Source organism: Syngnathus leptorhynchus, chromosome 10, assembly GCF_054491065.1.
Source record: "Syngnathus leptorhynchus isolate UIUO chromosome 10, UIUO_Slep, whole genome shotgun sequence".
In the NCBI taxonomy this organism is placed as follows: domain Eukaryota; kingdom Metazoa; phylum Chordata; class Actinopteri; order Syngnathiformes; family Syngnathidae; genus Syngnathus; species Syngnathus leptorhynchus.
This window is the reverse complement of record NC_141204.1, coordinates 2,071,529-2,088,609: the sequence shown is the minus strand read 5'-3', so window position 1 is coordinate 2,088,609 and position 17,081 is coordinate 2,071,529. Positions and strand designations below refer to the sequence as shown.

Genomic DNA, 17,081 nt, shown 5'->3' with positions numbered 1-17,081 from the left:
GGCCTTTCTTTATAAAATGACAGGGATGCGCATCCAGCACTCAGTCTGCTGCCTTCTGGGAATCAGCCGCAGGTATGTGCAATTCACTTCTGATTCCAAATTGGATGATCTTAATAATTCGTTGCTCGTGATGAATCCAATTGAGTTGTCAGGTTCAAATCTACGTCATTCTGCAAGACCAATTGTACTCATGACATGATTCTACTTCATTTGATTAGGATGCTTCCCACAGAGTACAATGCCCGTAATGACGCGCGCACATCCAGAAGCGCCGTGACGCACACTTGTCCAAATGGCCACACCGCAAAAGACTACAGTGAACATGTGCGTCAACAAGAAACACGCCAAGTCAAAGGCGCACTACGGGGGAGACGCCGAGTAAAGGCCAACGACAGAGAGCGTCACCGAATGCATAACCTCAACTCCGCCCTGAACACGCTCAGAAACGTCTTGCCAGCTCTACCCGAAGATGCCAAAATGACCAAGATAGAAATTCTGAGGTTCGCCCACAATTACATCTGGGCTCTGACTGAGACGCTGCGTATAGAGCAACAGGCGGACCTTCTCCCGGATTGTCCACATGAAGCAGGAGCTCATCTGGCATTTTCTGAACTGGATTATTGTGCCCCATCAAACTTTTTTTTTCCAAACGAGTCTACAGTAAGACAGCAATATTGAATTTTTTGATGTCCACATTCATACGATCAATTTCACAGTAACTGGGAGCAAAAGCCTTTCTACTTATTTTCCAGCGCTTCATTTAGCTCGACTGTCATTTATTTTATAGGAGCAATCACATTAAGAAAATAGGCACTGACTAAAATGAAAATATTTATTTGGCATTGATATGAAAAGTTTTTGGGTTTTTTTTGGAATATTTTTGTACAATAGTTCTATTCAATAAAAACAATACAAAAAGGATGCATGTTGTGTATTGTCAAGGCCCATAAAAAAAATATGAACAAAGATCCGCAAAGGCAGTGGTTCCTTTTTCCTGTCAATACTGCAGTAATTATCATTCAAATCAGTGGCTATACGGGAATGGACTAACCCAAAAGCATGAAGCGTTTATGAATTGTATATGAAAGAGTTTGTTTGCACAAAGTGTATAAGCAGAAGCTAAATGCCTTGATGTGTCAAAACTAGTGTGCAGTCTTGAGGCAAAGGTCTACGACCCCTCTACTTTGGGAAGACCGTGACCACGTCGTAGCCTTCGGGGGGTGTGGTTCGCTCGCGAGCGTGCTTCTCGCAGTAAATCTGCTCGTCCACAAAGAAATGTCCCTTTTGTTTCAAGTTGACGTCGCAGTCTGTGCAGGTGTAGCACTCGGGGTGTCGGAACTTGTCGCGCAGCTTCACTAACATCCCCCTGAGTCACAAAAGTCAACAATTCAAGCTCCGCTCCATAACAAACCCGACACAATTTCCGTTTGTATTGAAAACGCATCGACATTGTCAATAAACTGTCAGAAAAAGTAAACAAGTTGACCAAGTTGTACTGTTTTTTTGTTTGTTTTTTAAACTGGGGTGATTGACAAACAACCGGTCCAGGTGCCAACCTCATCTCGACTCTGAACCTATTTTAACTCTTGTTAGTTTTATTAAATTATCTGCCATGTTCTCTCCTTCATTAATATCATCGAAATATGTTACGTTAAATATCATGGCGCTATAGGGCCACAAGGTGGCGCCAGAGTCGAGGACTAGAACAGATAACTGTGCTAGCGCTAGAAAATATTGACAAAAAGAAAAGCCTTAAAGGCTTAAATACTTACACAACCCCTGATCCACATTTATCACAAGTGGGAAGCTTCTCAGCATTTCCAATGGAGGAGCCAATCTTTGTTGTCGGTGCTTTCACACTCCTGAACCCTGATGGTTTGTCGCCGTTACCTATAAAAAGGGTTATTTTGCATTGTGATGTCATATTATATCCAACTGATGACCTGTTATTACATTTACTGGAGAATTTGACATGTAATCAAACATTTGCCAGATGGAAAACTGTCAATGGGCTTTTAAGACTCAATTCCGTACCAGTCTCGAGAATCTCCTGCAGCACCTTGAAGGACGCAGACTGGCGGGGAGGTTCATCAGACTCCTGGTTCTCTTGCAGCATTTTGTAGACTTCGGAATCTGCCGCCACAGGTGGTCGCTTGCTGGACTTTGGCGGATCTGCAGGCTCGTCGGTGGTGGTGGTGGTGGTGGTCACGGTTGTGACTTCGTCCACGGCCGAGTTGAAGTTCTTGATATTCTCTGAGGAGTAAAGGCCAGCTGGGTTGTTGTACTGGCTGGTCACGACCTTTGAACCAAAACCCGAGAATGGTAGGGCACTCCTGTTGTGGGCGGAGCCTATTTGTTTCATTTCCTGCCAAAGACAGAATAAAGCTTTGAGTGAAATCGACCAAGAGAAGTTTTTTTTTTCTTCAACACAGCAAAGTATTCACATTTCAAGCATCCATTGGGGTTACACAACAAACTGACAGCAAGCTGAGTCACAAATCAGGCAGGTCACAACACAAAACGGGTGTCAAGGCATCCAAGTGACAAATTGCATACTGGCATTCAACACACGTGTTTGTGACAACCAAAGTAACTAAACAGGGGGGGGGGGGGGGGGGCCTGCCACACATCCTACTGGCCTTTGCTTTCCACTCAGTCGACAGGAACCGAGTCTTGCGTCATAGCTTGGCAGATAAACTACTGTCGTCAAGGGAACCTCCTGTTGGGAAGTAAACAATGACTTCATCCTAGGCTGGCGGGGTGCGGCCAGGAAAACGTTCAGACTCGCGCAAGACTGGACGACCGGCGGTAAGTTGAATGCCATCATTTCCCTCAAAATGACAGAGAGCCAGTTCCAGTTTAGATGCTGAGTCTGCAGACACGTACCCGTGGCTCTGATGCAAGATTCATCTTGTAAGGATGTGACTTTCCTTCTTCTGATGACAGTGGCGACCACATTTTATTTTCTGATCTAAAACATAAGGGGGGGGGGGGGAGAAATATTTTTCAGTACTCATTTGCCCATATACTTTTTGGCTAGACTCATAACATTTCATATTTTTTTCGAGACATATTTAAGCTACAAGCAAGCCTGAATCGAGAAATGTACAGCTTCAGTCACTATAGTACCACATTGTGTACCGGAACAGATGCAGTGTAATTAAGATGAAGTGGCAGAGCAATTGGCAGAGAAGGTCCCCAACTAATCTGTATTCATTAATAGTTCCCACAAAACAGAGCAAATACATTATTCTGTCAATACTGGTGTACAGTATGCTTTGTTTGGATATGAAGCAGTTGTCGAGAAGTTTATAATTAGGTTTATCATCTAGATTCATTTTGCTTAGCATGAAACAGAATTTGATGGGACAAAATTCCATGTTTGCGTTGAGTATATCAATACCTCATCTTCTATACTGCTTATCGTCACCAAATACAGAACAATGTTCAATTCAGCATCAGTTTTACAAAACAAAAATCCAATTTGTAGTGACAAAAGACATCTTAAAACAAGCATGCTTTATCTCGTTTGCAGACTTGGGCAATCAAGAAAATGAGGACAGTGTGTTCAAAATGAACAGTACAATAAAAAAAAGTCTCTATACTGTAGGTTTTCATCTACTGTGGGTGAGTCGGAATCATAAACTGAAATCAAGGTTCACTAAAGTGCTATAAAAGTCTAATGAGAGATGATGTAACACAGCTATGCAGACCGGATAAAATAATGCGATAAAATTGGAGTGTGTCATGGCCTTAACACCTGGTTTGCTGGTTAGCTGTCCTTCTCGTAAGTATAATCATCGGAATCATCTCTTACCTGTCTATGGAAAGTGTCATCTCGTGGATGCACCCCTTAATTTTGTTTTGTGCTTCCAAGTGAGTCATGTTGTCTGTAGCTTCACCATCAATAGCTAAGATCAAATCGCCAACACAGAGGTTGGCCTCAGCTGCTTTACTTCCAGTTGTTACCTGCATTAAAGAGACAAGAATTGGAAAAAAAAAAAAAAGCAAATACAATTATATATTTTTTTGCTTGCTTCTACTTGGAATAACTGACATTCACCCACTGACCTGAAATGCGTGTTATTGTTTCTAGTACACACACAGGCAGGCAGGCAGAGTTGCCTGGAGCCAGACAATATTGAAACTAAAGCCCAAAGACAAGAAAGTCTGGCACAGCTCAGGAATTTGTAATCATGTTTAATGGGTGGGGAGGTCAGAGCTTTCAGACACTAAAATAGCAGCCGCCAATCTAGTCCAATCAACATGAACTAGCCTGAACAAAGACACAAATGCTCATTGTAACTGGCAGTAAAATAGATTTTTTTTTTAAATTATCATTATTACACTTTTAGTTTTCTAAGTTGACTGAATCTCATTGTGAACAATTTCTAATATTTTGGTTATCAATTGGCAAATCAGAGGGGTCTCAGGGCAGTCCATGAGGCGTTCACGGACCCCTAACAGAATTTGTTTTTCCCCAACTCAACTAAGGTGAAGAGTACTACATACTATTTGGACCCTAATTTAGTTCAGACTTTCATGTTTACATCTACATACATCAAGACTAAACCCTAGTTCCAAATAAAAACACAACTGCCTGCAGAACATTTTACATTACACAAAATACATGCACTTAGCTAGATGCTAAAACAATTGCAAATAAGACAATCAATCCGACATTTACGACACGTCACCACAGGGAAACTGGTTATAAGTAATCGAGTTGAGCAAGTTAGTTAAGCGCTCTCCAGTCCACTCGGGACAAGCCCAGGTGTGCTTCACGCAATTTGTCATGATTAGTTCCCCATCCAAACTTACCCGAGAAATAGTCAGCGGCTGCTCGAAGTCTTTTCCTCCGACCAGTCGGAATCCCCAAGGCCCAGGACCCTGCACTACCACCCGCAGAGGCATAACTAAGGTTACGTGGGCTACAAACGATTCCCGATGAGTTCCAAGTAGCTGTCACTCGCTCCAGTCGCTCATGCGAATGACCTGAAAAGGTGATCAATGACCAGTAGGCCTGCAGGCATTAGAGGGGCGGGGCCGAGGTATTAGAGGGGCGGGGCCTCAGGTTAGTGGAACCGCAAGGTTCAGGAAGCGCTCAGGGAAGAGTCGAAGATCGTCTATTACAAACAGCATGTGGCTCGCTACTACAAATGAAGAGTAAAGTCAGCCGCCACGTGATGCCAGTATGCCGACAAACCCGGTTTATTCAACAGGACATCAAATATCAAGTGATTCAAGTTACAAAAACTTTTGATGATTTTTTTTTGGTCTCATTTCAAATATGCCAACTTGCTATTGAAACGCATGCAAAAATACATCAGATACGTCATAGAAATTAGGAAATAGTAGTTCAGAGCATATGTAACTTTTGCTTCTAATTTTTGGCATGGCTTGGTCACTTTAATCAATTTGAAGGCGCGTAGTCGCTGTGTAAACTAATGAAGTGGAAATATTCAAGAGTGACCCTCCTACGTAATAAACGATCTCGGACATTTGCCCGTGGGTTCCGTCATTCCTGTTCCATGCAAGTTTACCATTTATGGAAGAGCTTTAATCCCAGCATGTGGAATGTGCCGCTCCCAAATCTTGAATTCCTTCCAGGATTTCAAGTGGAGTGACAAAGCTCCCGGACGCTTTTTGTGTGTGTTTACCAACAAACCCAAAGTACCCAACTTGTGTGTGAACTTGTAAAGTGTCAAACAAAGCCTGACATGAATGCGAGTCACAGCTAGCAGTGTAAAGCATCTTTATTTGATTATGGTCAAAGTAACAACACTGCAAATTGAAGCAAACAAACAAACCCAAACTTGTTGCAGGTTGAGTGTGGCAAACAAATTCAAAATCACTATGTCACACTTTTGATACTTGCGCAGATCTCCGAGATCGAGACTAAAACTACACGTGGAAAGCTTTTGACATGAATGACAATGAGGCACAATTTTGCATCAAACGTAAGGCATAATAAGCTCACAAATGGCAGCGTCATGTTCATATGCATCAAACTTCCTGTGCTCAGTAACGTTCCACACTGTGGCAAAAAAAATCCTTCCCAAAGATAAAACGCTGCATGTGACCGAAAGCTCCAATCCGATGCTCTGGTCATATGCAGTCTATTTCTTATTTTACATATTTACAATCCTTAACAATCCGGATGACCTTTCAACATTGTTTGCATACACTGCATCACATTCAAATATCGTACATTCATACATCCTGTGATGTGCTAACGCAATTTATTGTGTGTTAAAGAGAAAGCTGTCTGCCAAGTAAACAAATCAAATATGAGGAGCTGAAATGACGTGACAACGTAAAAAACAAAAAAAAACACTTTGGCCAGCAGCACAGAATAAAACATGCTTTTGTGAGGTGACAAAATACCAGAACATTCTCTAAGTGCTAAAACAGGCACACTCGTAATACATTATATTGTAGTCGTTGTGATGACGGTCAGGAAGAAACACTTGATTATTATTATTATTTTTTTGCCTCAAGAAGAACACATCAATGAGGACAAAGTGCAGATTGCTACAGGGTGCTGTTAAATATGCAATCAAACCATATCACTGCACAAAATGGAGCTAATATGCTGCGATGCTTCCATTCTCTAGAATACTGAAGGGCTGGCTACTGATAGTCTGGCAATCCTTGATTAGATATTAACTCCTAAACATCCATACGGTATAAATATTTTTTCAATTGCCCTATATACATCGAGTACTACGAATGGCTGTGAGTACAAATATACAGCTTGTTGAGCACATCCCAGTGTTTATTTTTTCCTGCGGTTTCTAAGGGAAGTATCAAATCACAGTCAATAAAGCGCTTTTAGGATGACAGCGTAGATGTGATTTGGACTTCAGACTTCAAAAGATTTATCCTGTGGTTACTTTTCCTTTTGGACCGAAAAAAAGGTAAATAACAGCAAAAAAGTAGAAAAAGAAAAATCCTAAATTTGGTTCATTCATAATCGAGTGTGCTGCTGGACTCAGACTGAAGCGCTACATGTAGCGTCAATGTCGTGAACAGATTGGAAGCTTGTAGCTATAGCATCGGTGTCAAACCCAAGGCCCGGGGGCCAGATACGGCCCGCCACATCATTTGATGTGACAGATTGTGCATCGACTACAAATTGTTTTCACTTTAAAAAATAGAGATATCGCGAGCGATCTTTTTAAAATATTTGAATTAATTTTTATTTTGACTGGTCTCTGATTTCAAAACTAGTTATTCATCAGTTTGTTGCGTCGTCTATACTTTGTATAAGATAAGGCGTTTAGTCACATTGGCCTTCCGAAGGAAACTATGGCCACAATGCGGCCCGCGACAAAAATGAGTTTGACACCCCTGATCTATAGGATTAAAAAATACTTTGTGGTAGATCTTCACCAAGAATATACTCATGTGGAAACCGGCACGTGTGTAAAAATACATATGAATTCAACATGCTGTAGTTTGGACAATTTTACAAATGATTCTAACTGAATGACTTTGATGTTACAGTGGAGAGTCATCACGTTACAGTTTCACCTCCTTCACGTAATTCCCGGGAAACGTTCCAAACTGATTTGTTCTCTTTGAGGTACCTTGAAAAAAAAAAAAACCCCACACAGAAGCAGGAATCAGTTGTGTGCTTTCTGAGCTCATTCATGAGAATCCCTACATGGTCACACTCTGTGACTCCATTTGTCAGGAATGCAAAGTACATACCGACAAACCAGCCGTCGTCGCATTTCTCCATGACGCTGACCAGATCTCCTTCCTGCAGTTCGAGCTCGTCCTCGTTCTGCGGCGCGTAACTGTACAGAGCTTGGAAACTGGAGCGGAGAAAAGGAAACGTGGGTCAATTGGGTGGACATCTGAGACCGGTCAATAATCATTCTATAATAATTCCGTTCATATGATGGAAGGTCCGGAAGGTCCCACTTACACTCCGCAGTTGAGCCGGCTGGGTTCTGGGCTGCTGCTGTGGGACAGGGGTTGCTGGGAAATGATGAGAGATTGTTTACTCGGTTGCGATTGCAGTCTACGAAGTGCGTTGAGCGGCTGGTGCGACAACGTGCCGCAATACTTCACCGAGCTCTCGGCCATATTCAAAATCTCATTACACACTGCCTCCTAGTTGGAGAAGCAAGGTGAGTTTCCAGCAGAGGTTTAGGTTGAAAAAGGAAAGGAAGGTGTTAAAAGAGTGATGGGGGGCCCAGTTAAGTAGAAAGGAGGAAAAGGAAGTGATCCGTTAAAAGCCACAGAGGAGTAGATGGTGGTGGAGACCAGGAAGGGAAGCATGGAAAAGGCAAGACACCAGTATGAGTTCATATACAGGAAAAAAAAATTGCAAATTTGCATGCAGTATTAAAAAATAAATAAATCTAGCTGCAGCTCTTGAGTATTGCATTTTGAGGTCACGAGGGATGAGCTGGGTGACTCGAGATAAATGGGTTGAAATTTTACCGTCCTAAAAAAACGAAAGACACTTACCGCAAATGAGTTCACATTGTTGTTATCGTGGATATCAAACAGCGTGACAGGACTCCTGGAATTTCGTCCGTGAGGATCAATGTCATTCCGCGCAAGCTGAAAAAAACAAAGAACATCTCAATCGTTGGGGAATTTTCAAAATAAAAGCCTCTTTTGAAAGTATTTGAAATCTATTTACATATTTCAGGGAGTGCTGTTTTTATTGACATAGCGCTGCAAATGATTAGATTTTTACGATTTATTATTTTCTTCACCAAACCATCAGACTGAGACGCAGCCAACGCTGACTTCTTTGCAAACTCAAAAACCAAGAAACACAAGCGGCCATCTATCTCCATTAGCGCTTGTGTGTTAGTCGTACACAACATGCACACCTGTCGTGGGATTTCTACTCTAAGCCGAAAAACACTCATGTTAGCCACACCAAAAAAAAAAAAACGTTAGCGGCAGCACATCAGCAAGAGGTCAGAAGATCCCAGAGTGAGCCTGAACTACATCACGGCACACCATGCAGAAGGTACCTCTGCGGGGCTATTTTGTCTGTTCCCAGGAGGAGGGGCGGCGGTGCCCCCGTTGCCATCTGCAACTTCCCCCTCCGCCCTAAGCCAGCCTTCCAACACCGGGCCGCCACAGGGGCTGATGCTACGTGATAGGTGAGGTGAGGCCGGGGAGCGTAGGAAGCCTTCCCCTTGAGGAGGAGTAAAAGTGAGGAACGGAGTGGCCGAATTAGGCCTGGGTGGGTACGGCGGGGGCAGAGGGGAGGCTGACGGCGAGGTCACGGGAGAGACGCAGTACGGGCTGCCGCCGACGGGCGGCACCGGGCTGGCCGAGAAAGGAGGGGGCAGGTATTCGCCGCAGCGGTAAGACACGGTGGGAAGAGGCGGCAAGGGTGGGGTCGGGGCGGCGGGCGGGCTTCCGCCTCCCACGGTCAGAGAGATCCACTCGGAGGAGATGGCGTGGACCTCGGGGGACACGGAGCGGCAGGGGGAGCGAGGGAGGGGCAGGGGCGATGTGCTCAGACGATTACGATACAACTTTTTATAGAAGAGGCAGGCGGGGTGAAAGGAAGAAAACAAATGAGAACGGGAGAATGAAAAGTCGGGGGAGGTCAAATTTGCCATGTGGGGGTCCTTACCTGAGGGGAAGCATTATTGCTACGCTGCGGCGAGGAGGAGAGCGGCGGGTCGGGGTAATCCAAGCCGTTTTTGACACGCGGCCGTTTGTGCACTTCCACGTAAGTGACGGGGAAGATGCCTTGGCGGTTTGTGCCTGAGATTTTGCCTTCGTACCAGTTCTCGTCCACTCGACGAATCAGCGTGATCCTTTCTCCCTGTAGGGCATTTTTGAAGCGTCACTGTGTGAAACGTACGGAGTTTTTTTTTTACTTTCCTTACCTTTCTGAAGGACATCTCCACCACCGTGTCTCCTGTAAAGTTAAAGCGGGCAATGGCATCGCCGTATTCCAGCACCTGCACTGGGACACTTTTCTTAGGTTGTGCTTTCTCTGTGGGGGGCAGGAGCTGTGACATTCAGAAACATCATAAAAATATAAAAAAATAATTAGAAAAATATCAAAAAAGGAATTGAGATAAATTAATTTTTAAAAAAATATATAAAAAAGTAAGAAATTCTTTGAATTAGAACAAGCGTACCTCGACGTAGCTTCGAGGGAAAATGCCAACTCTTCCATGATGCTCCCCTTCATACCAGTTCTGATCCACCTGTCTAATGATGTACACAATGTCTCCCTTCTGAAATGGCAATTCCCTAAAAAAATCCAATGGATGCATTAGATTCTGATGTACCGGACTGGAAAAATACTGGTCGCTATGATTCTTGAGCCTTACTTTAGAGTTTCTGCTCTGAAGTCAAAGCGTGCCATGGCTGGCGTTCTCTGTGTAGACACAAAAAGACATGAAATTGTAATTTGTCAACATTTTACAGCATATTTTTCACCAGCCCTTTCAAGACAATTATTTATTTTGCCTGCAATAAAAATGCCCCGTATTTGTACCTCAATGCCAGATTTCCGTTTCTCCGTGTTATCCGTGACGTTGAGCAGATCTCCAAAGCGTTCGTTGGTAATGAACTGGTGATGTGTTGGCACGATGCCGGTGTGACGTCTGGATGCTATGTCAGCCTCTTCCTGTTCCCGCTTGAGCCGCCGCTGCTCCTCCAACATTTTCTGTCAAGGAAACAGATTGCTCTGTTTTTCTGTCTAGATAAGCCAAACTGTCACACAGTCATGGTCTCCTTCTTTTCTACTTTCCAATACGTCACCAACCCTTTTAGTAAGCCTAAAGGTCACAAATAAAATCAAAATAGTACCTCTTTGTCGCCATGACGCCTCCTCAGAACTTCATCCTGGCTCTCTCCGTGCGCCGGGGATGATGAGTCTGACGAAAAGAAACAAAACAGGGATTGACACGGTGAGGAATTTGATTCTCGGAGACAAACACAGATGATATTGCAGTCAAATCTCTGATTCCAATGAGTCAAACAAAAAAAAAAAAAAGGAGAAGATGATTCACTTGAAACCAATGTAATCCCTCTCACGCAAAACCAACACATGCCAAACTTCAACCTGCATGCACAAAACGGAATGAACACAGAATGATCAAATGTGTTCATGAAGAAAATGAAGAGATTCAGGAAACCAAAAAAAAAAAAAAAAATCCACCCTGAACCTCCTACTTGTGCCAAGATGGAACCGTCCACATTTGAATGGAGGAGCATCAAACACCACACGCAAAATGACATGGAGGCTTCACTGTCACCACTCAGAATAAAGACAAGGTGAAGAGCCAAGCTGAATGAGTGAGCACAGAAGAAGAGAGGAGGATGACACTTGTGATGGAATGGACATAGCCACCTCTGTGGTGAGCTGCCAGCGGCTGCAGAAGGTTCCCGTTGGCGTCCAAGCCATTACTCAGCTGCTCACAGTTGTCGCCCTCTCCGTTACTCAGCCTCTCCAGGACCTCCAGAGAGGACAGACGCTGAGGTATGAGAGGTTTGACTTCAGGAGATGTGCTGCGAGGGGTTCTCTGAGCCCCCATGATCACTTTAGTAGCTGAAAGCGTCTTCCGAGGTTGCTGGGAGCGTAGGTTCTTCCGTAACCTGAAAGGGGCGGGGCCCATCAGCAACAGATTCCCAGGCAGCATGGTCTTCTTCTCTGGTGGTTTCTCTTGCTGAGCTGTGGCTTGCTGCCTCTCGTGCCTCAAAATAGTCGTAAAGCGGGTGTAGGAAGCCGGACAGGAGCCTTTGCATTTGGTGGCTTTGAGGGGGAAGTGGTTCAGATGATGCAGGTGATGATGATGGTGGTGGTGGTGCAGAGGGAAGGACATTGGCGGCAGGGAGGGACTCTTTGGAGCAAAGTGGGACTCCGTGGAGCTCTCCTGGAAAATCTGTACAACCTCAGCATCAGTGGAAGAAACCGACCCGACCCTAACCTGACCTCCATCCTCCGCCTTCTCCGCGGTTGCGTCGCCCGCTGACGAGGACTCCTCCGTGTCCTTTCCACCTCCCTCCACAAGGGGGCAGGCATCTATCTGGGAGTCACCCACCGGCAAAAGACTCTCAGCTGACACGGCGGAGGTCAGGTAGGGGGGCGCGCGTTCTGGGCTACGACCGTTGTCGCAATTCAAGGTGGGCAACGAAGAAGAACGACTGGGCGTCAGACCCGATTGTTGAATGTACATTTCGAATTCACTGACCCGGGACAAAACGGCGTCCCGTGGAACGTTACCCCCACGGACGGCCTCCGACTCGTCGCCGCCGTTATCTTTAACCCCTTCGAAGAGATAAGCTAAGCTCCGGACGCTCCCTTTAGGGCTGCAGCCCACCGAGCTGGGTCGCTGGATGTGATGCATGATCCTGTACAGGCTGGAAAACTCCGACGCGCTTCTCCTCATGGTAGGGGAACCTTCCCCGATGTCGTCGGCGCGGAAGTCGGAATATCCGCAGCCCTCCCTCACCTCTGGCCCACCGTCACGCGTGTACAGATCCTCACAACTGTGCGCCTTTGCTTGCTTCACAGGTGGCGTGTTGCTTTCCTGGATGTCACCACCGGGCGGCAGTAGTTTGGGCTTGAATTTAGACGGCAGGATTTGGGGTATGCAGGCTTTGGCAGCAGAAAGAGGCTTCTTAGTTTTACATTGGTTAGCTATTGCATTACCGGTAAGAAGCGATCGACTATTTTTAGAGGCGCAGGGTGAAGCTATACAGCCATTCCCACCTTTATAATCCACTGGCAAGCATGCAGGACAACAGAATAAACAGTATATTAGATTACAATGGTCACAGGTTGACATACAAACACACTCCAATAGAATTAGCAGCATTTCTAGACTAAAGCAATTGATTCGATAACATAAGGGCAGACTTGATGCGGCGCACATCAAGTTAAAGATGGCACGGATGAAGAATTGTGCTCATAGGATTGAAAGAAAAAAATGAAACAAAGTGTTAAGAGCAATATGCGGTGAAATGTTATGTCACGTCGAGGTCGCGGTGGAATAGGAACTCTGACTGCAGTATCAATACATTCAAAACAACATTGAAAATTCTTGCGCTTGACCTTTTGAGATGTATTGGAGACATTTCAGATCAAGTCATATTTCTTTACTAGCTTTCTGAACTAGCCATAGTGATCCATATAGAAGCAGGAAATGACACAGCACCTTTGCAGCCACTTCTCATATCTTAAACCAAAACATGTATTCTGCTTTTATGATAAAAATGCCTTTTATGGATGTGAAAGCTCTTTCTTGCCCGAGCACGTGGCCATGTCGCTTTATTCGAGTGATGGTAAAGGTTAGACGTCTTGCCTGGAGATATTGAACAGTGTGTTTCGAGTCTCGGAATCTGGAACACGACTCTCTCTACCACTTTTGATCTGGGGTGAAAATTGAGAAATGGATGTGGTGTGTCGCTTCCTTGCATTCCATGTGGTGGCCTCCTTCCCTCCCTCCCACAGTCCGGCCGGCCGGCCATGTGCTCAGACATTCCTGCCACTGACCTCGCACTGACAGCTGACTTCCTCCTCCGGTCTGCCTGGCCACCCTCTGTGTCCCTCCTGTTTGTCTCCCCCGCTACACTGCCACAGCTCTTGTTTATCTCACTCATGCCCCCCCCCCCCCCACCTTCGTCTATGACGACGGGACACATTTAAATCCTGCCCCACCGAAACCTACCTAGCGACTGGCTCCCCAAGGGTTAGCCTCCATAGACCTCACTTTATCCTTAAATGTTTTCCGAAGCAGATGTCCAGCCAGCAATGTTATTATCCATGTCATTGGTAATAAATCAAAAGTGACTGGGGGGGGGGGGGGGGGGATGAATGCTGCGAGGTGATTGGCTAAAGCTGTGAAGCCTGCGAGAAGAGATGTGACGTCTCCAGCGGAACAGAAACACATGTTTATCATCAATGGTTTTCTTTTTTTTTTTGGTACCGTCTAACCCCTGATGTCCATGCGCATCCATAAAAATATTACGGGCTTACCTTTGGAGGAGGACGAGCTTCCATGGCGCTTGTTTAGGGCTCGTAGACCTTGCAAGGGAATGTCGCCACCTTCCAGAACGGTCTTGTAAACATGACGGTCACAATCTGGAGCCAGGGGCTCATTTTCTGAGGATCCTCCATCCTTCTCAACCTCACCATGTCCAGACTTGCTTGAGGAGCTAGACAGTAAAAGGCAAGACAGCAAATTTCATTCATTTCGAGGAGATAAACAGAAACAGACTAATTGGACTTGCATATGGTTCTTATTTGGAATGTCTCGAGGTAATTCCTGCTCTCGAGATAACGAGAGGAGCTTGAATGCTCTCGGTCATTCTTTGCTCACGTGCCGCTGCTCTATTTCAAGACGTTAAACCTGATGGGGCCCTCTGACAGCAGACAAACATTTGAAACCTGTCCTCTACTGATAAAAAACAAAATCAACCGTCTATTGTTAAACTAGGTTTTACGTCTACTAAGTTCGAGTTTTACAAGCTTGGCAACACGCGTGGATTCTTTACGCTGCTCGACAAAAAGCTCTTTCATGGCTGCTGGAAGAACATGTGAATTCCCAACTGCAGTGAGCCAATCAAATCATTTTTGGCGCTTAGCGAGGAGTTCAGAAGCAATGTGAGGTCCAAGATAAAGTTTGGAGAAGGTTCTAGGGAGGATGAATTTAGAATTGACTGCTGACCGGTACTCCATTCATCAATGTCATTCCACACAGATGTTTTGGACATTTTGAAATCAAACACCATCTTCACGTGACAAGCTAAAAACATCTCCTTTCAAACAGACCTCAAAGGAGAAAACAGCCTGGCATGTCATTTTATGACTTGAGGTTTCCTTTGGAAGTTTCTCCGATCGTCATCTTACACCCAAGCAACCGGACCATGAGAAATTAAAAACAAATTAGTCACAATTCTAATTCAAGACCACCAATGAGGGAAAAACATGCGCTTGTGACATCATAATGTGAGTACCAGACGAGAGTTGTTGCGAGTAAAAAAAAAAAAAAAAAAAGGGAGGGAAGACAGATAGCTTTCCTAGTGGCTGTTTTGGATTTTATTACAAACAGAGAAGAAAGTCAATGAGACAACCAAATCGGCCTCATATCTGATACTCAAATCATCCGGTATCCGAGTACTTCTTGCCAAAGAGATAACAGATTCAAAGTTATGCCACACTTCCCTAAATCACAAAATAGCAGCTACGTCTCTGGACACAAGCACCCATGTCCAACCTCAACCTAACCTAAAATCAGCAGAACTAAACAGAGAACACTGTGTTCTGTGAGCTTACTGCCGGATTCAAAGGTTCTCCTCAGGAAGCAGGAGAAAGGGGTGGGGGGGTGGGGGGGGGGGGAAGCGCCATCACACAGTGACATTTATCCCCGCAACATGCCAGAATAATAATTAGCATGGTGGAAAGGAGCGCAAGTATAAGATCGAGAAGCAGGAACTCACTAGTTCTTCAGGTCGGAGGCTGTTTCCAGGGGGCTGAAGGATGGGGCACTCTGCAACAAACCAAACAAAGAAGTCATTGATAGATCCACAGGATGGTCTCCTCCAGCTAGAACACAAGCAGGCACATTGGCAATGGCCAGATTCTCCTCTGGCTTTTCTTCTCTGGTGTGGCTTTCAGTCTGCAAGCACCCTTAGCTGGGCTTGGCATGAAGTCGGAGAACGCGTGTGTTTTGGCCTGCATGCAAGTTAGCTGGGGGAGAAAAAAAAAAAAACGCCAGTGAGGAGAGTGGACGAAGGGGAGGGGTGTGTGTGTGTGGGCGGATGGGTTCGCATCAGTCGGGGGGGGGGGGGGGGGAAGGCGCCCAGGCGGGGAGGCAGGGAAGGGAAGGGGGGTTAACCAATGGGCTGCTGTCTCCCGGTGAAGCCATTCTCTTTTGTCTGCTATTGAGTCACTCTCATTACCAGTGGAGCAGACCGGAGGACAATTAACCAGCTGGTGGTCCAAGCAGACTGAGTTACACGCTCATACTTATTTCATACTCTTGTGACAAGTGTCCAAAAAAAAAGCAAAATACAATCAAATGTCAGCAGTAAGTTTGGTAAAAGTACATTTCTCCAAAGAGCGGCAAGGACTAATTTTAGGTCACTGTTTCTGCTGCTCTCCTCTTCTGAGACGTCACAGCAGGTAAAAATAACAGACGTGGAATATGAGCAGCAAGTGTTGTTTGCAAATACGATTGCACAATCCCAGTCGGCTTCTTCCCCACCACCACCGCCCCGGCGCTTCTCTAAGCGTTGGCCAGACGAGGAGCTTTCTCAACACCCCATTTGCCACAACATGCCTTTCTCCTTAGTTGCCAGGGCAGAATGATCATTAATAACCCATCCGAATAAATGCCTTTCTTTATAAGAACAGGACATCAGGCTGCTAGCTTTATGTTCGGATCTATTTATAAAGCCAAATGTTCCATGTTAACTTGGAGGGAATGTCATTGACTAATCTCACGCGCTTTCTTGCACATAACTCGGTGATTTCCACAAAGATGAATGACTTTTTTTTTGGGAAAATCATCAATCATCACTGAGAAACATAACATGACATAGAAATATTTGCTTTTTCTTGAAAACTACAGAACTTCTAGTTCCTGCAGAATTGTCTTTTTCCTAACAGGTGTCCCTAGGCTCGGTTGATTTATTCCAAATAGCCATCATGGGTAGGTCATGGTAACATGAATCCCATTCTTTCCAGCACCTTCTCAACGTTGACATGTTCTCCCGGTGTGAGAGCTCTGCTACAGCTAAATGTTTTAAGGTAAAGGTTAAGTGTATAACAGAGGTTAAATATGAAAGCACAAAGAGCCGGTGGGCTTACTATGTTGCCTCCTTTAGAAGATGTCAGGTGTTTGCTGCATGATACTGAGCGATGAGACAGTGTGGCAACAGCACCCTCATCAGCCAGCATATGCTCAACAGATGGAGTCACTCTGGTGCTTATAGCCAAAGCAAAAATACTTGTCCTGAGCAAAGCTATGTCAAGAATTCCAGCTCCCGCTCACGTATCTCCGTTTGACCGGAATGTGCTTTTGAAAACTGCTCTGGAATCCACCATTTCATATTAGTCGTGAGGACAACTC

The 17,081-nt window shown here is 45.0% G+C and overlaps 2 protein-coding genes across 4 annotated transcripts in view; both read right to left on the bottom strand.

Moving 5' to 3' along the window:
- Positions 1–818: 818 nt before the first annotated feature.
- pdlim1 (PDZ and LIM domain 1 (elfin)) lies at positions 819–5,030 on the bottom strand. The gene is made up of 6 exons (XM_085922729.1): positions 4,822–5,030; positions 3,818–3,969; positions 2,887–2,971; positions 2,035–2,365; positions 1,773–1,890; positions 819–1,366 (listed from the first exon to the last, which is right to left on the bottom strand). Exons 1-6 carry the CDS (start codon positions 4,912–4,914, stop codon positions 1,180–1,182), a joined length of 966 nt encoding a protein of 321 aa, XP_085778855.1. The 5' UTR covers positions 4,915–5,030; the 3' UTR covers positions 819–1,179.
- A 708-nt stretch (positions 5,031–5,738) lies between these two features.
- sorbs1 (sorbin and SH3 domain containing 1) overlaps positions 5,739–17,081 on the bottom strand; it is a 23,096-nt gene continuing 11,753 nt past the window's right edge. The window contains exons 14-27 of one of the 3 annotated variants that reach the window (XM_085921993.1): positions 15,448–15,497; positions 14,141–14,163; positions 13,985–14,053; positions 10,813–10,880; positions 10,499–10,669; positions 10,332–10,378; positions 10,137–10,251; positions 9,879–10,004; positions 9,620–9,814; positions 9,006–9,518; positions 8,485–8,580; positions 7,937–7,989; positions 7,717–7,823; positions 5,739–7,592 (exon numbers count right to left, since the gene is read on the bottom strand). In XM_085921993.1, the coding sequence (XP_085778119.1) occupies positions 7,525–7,592; positions 7,717–7,823; positions 7,937–7,989; positions 8,485–8,580; positions 9,006–9,518; positions 9,620–9,814; positions 9,879–10,004; positions 10,137–10,251; positions 10,332–10,378; positions 10,499–10,669; positions 10,813–10,880; positions 13,985–14,053; positions 14,141–14,163; positions 15,448–15,497 (1,701 nt within the window). In that variant the 3' untranslated portion in view covers positions 5,739–7,524. Of the gene's footprint in view, positions 7,593–7,716; positions 7,824–7,936; positions 7,990–8,484; positions 8,581–9,005; positions 9,519–9,619; positions 9,815–9,878; positions 10,005–10,136; positions 10,252–10,331; positions 10,379–10,498; positions 10,670–10,812; positions 10,881–11,356; positions 12,731–13,984; positions 14,164–15,447; positions 15,498–17,081 lie in introns of all 3 variants that reach the window. The other 2 variants (XM_085921994.1, XM_085921992.1) reach the window with 2 other exon arrangements.

Excerpts from the sequence above, each read along its gene's own strand:
- pdlim1 (XM_085922729.1), bottom strand. The coding sequence starts at position 4,914 with ATGCCTCTGCGGGTGGTAGTGCAGGGTCCTGGGCCTTGGGGATTCCGA. Across the intron at positions 2,972-3,817 it reads ATGACACTTTCCATAGACAG|ATCAGAAAATAAAATGTGGT; the intron begins GTAAGAGATGAT and ends CTTATGTTTTAG. Across the intron at positions 1,891-2,034 it reads GCAGGAGATTCTCGAGACTG|GTAACGGCGACAAACCATCA; the intron begins GTACGGAATTGA and ends CCCTTTTTATAG.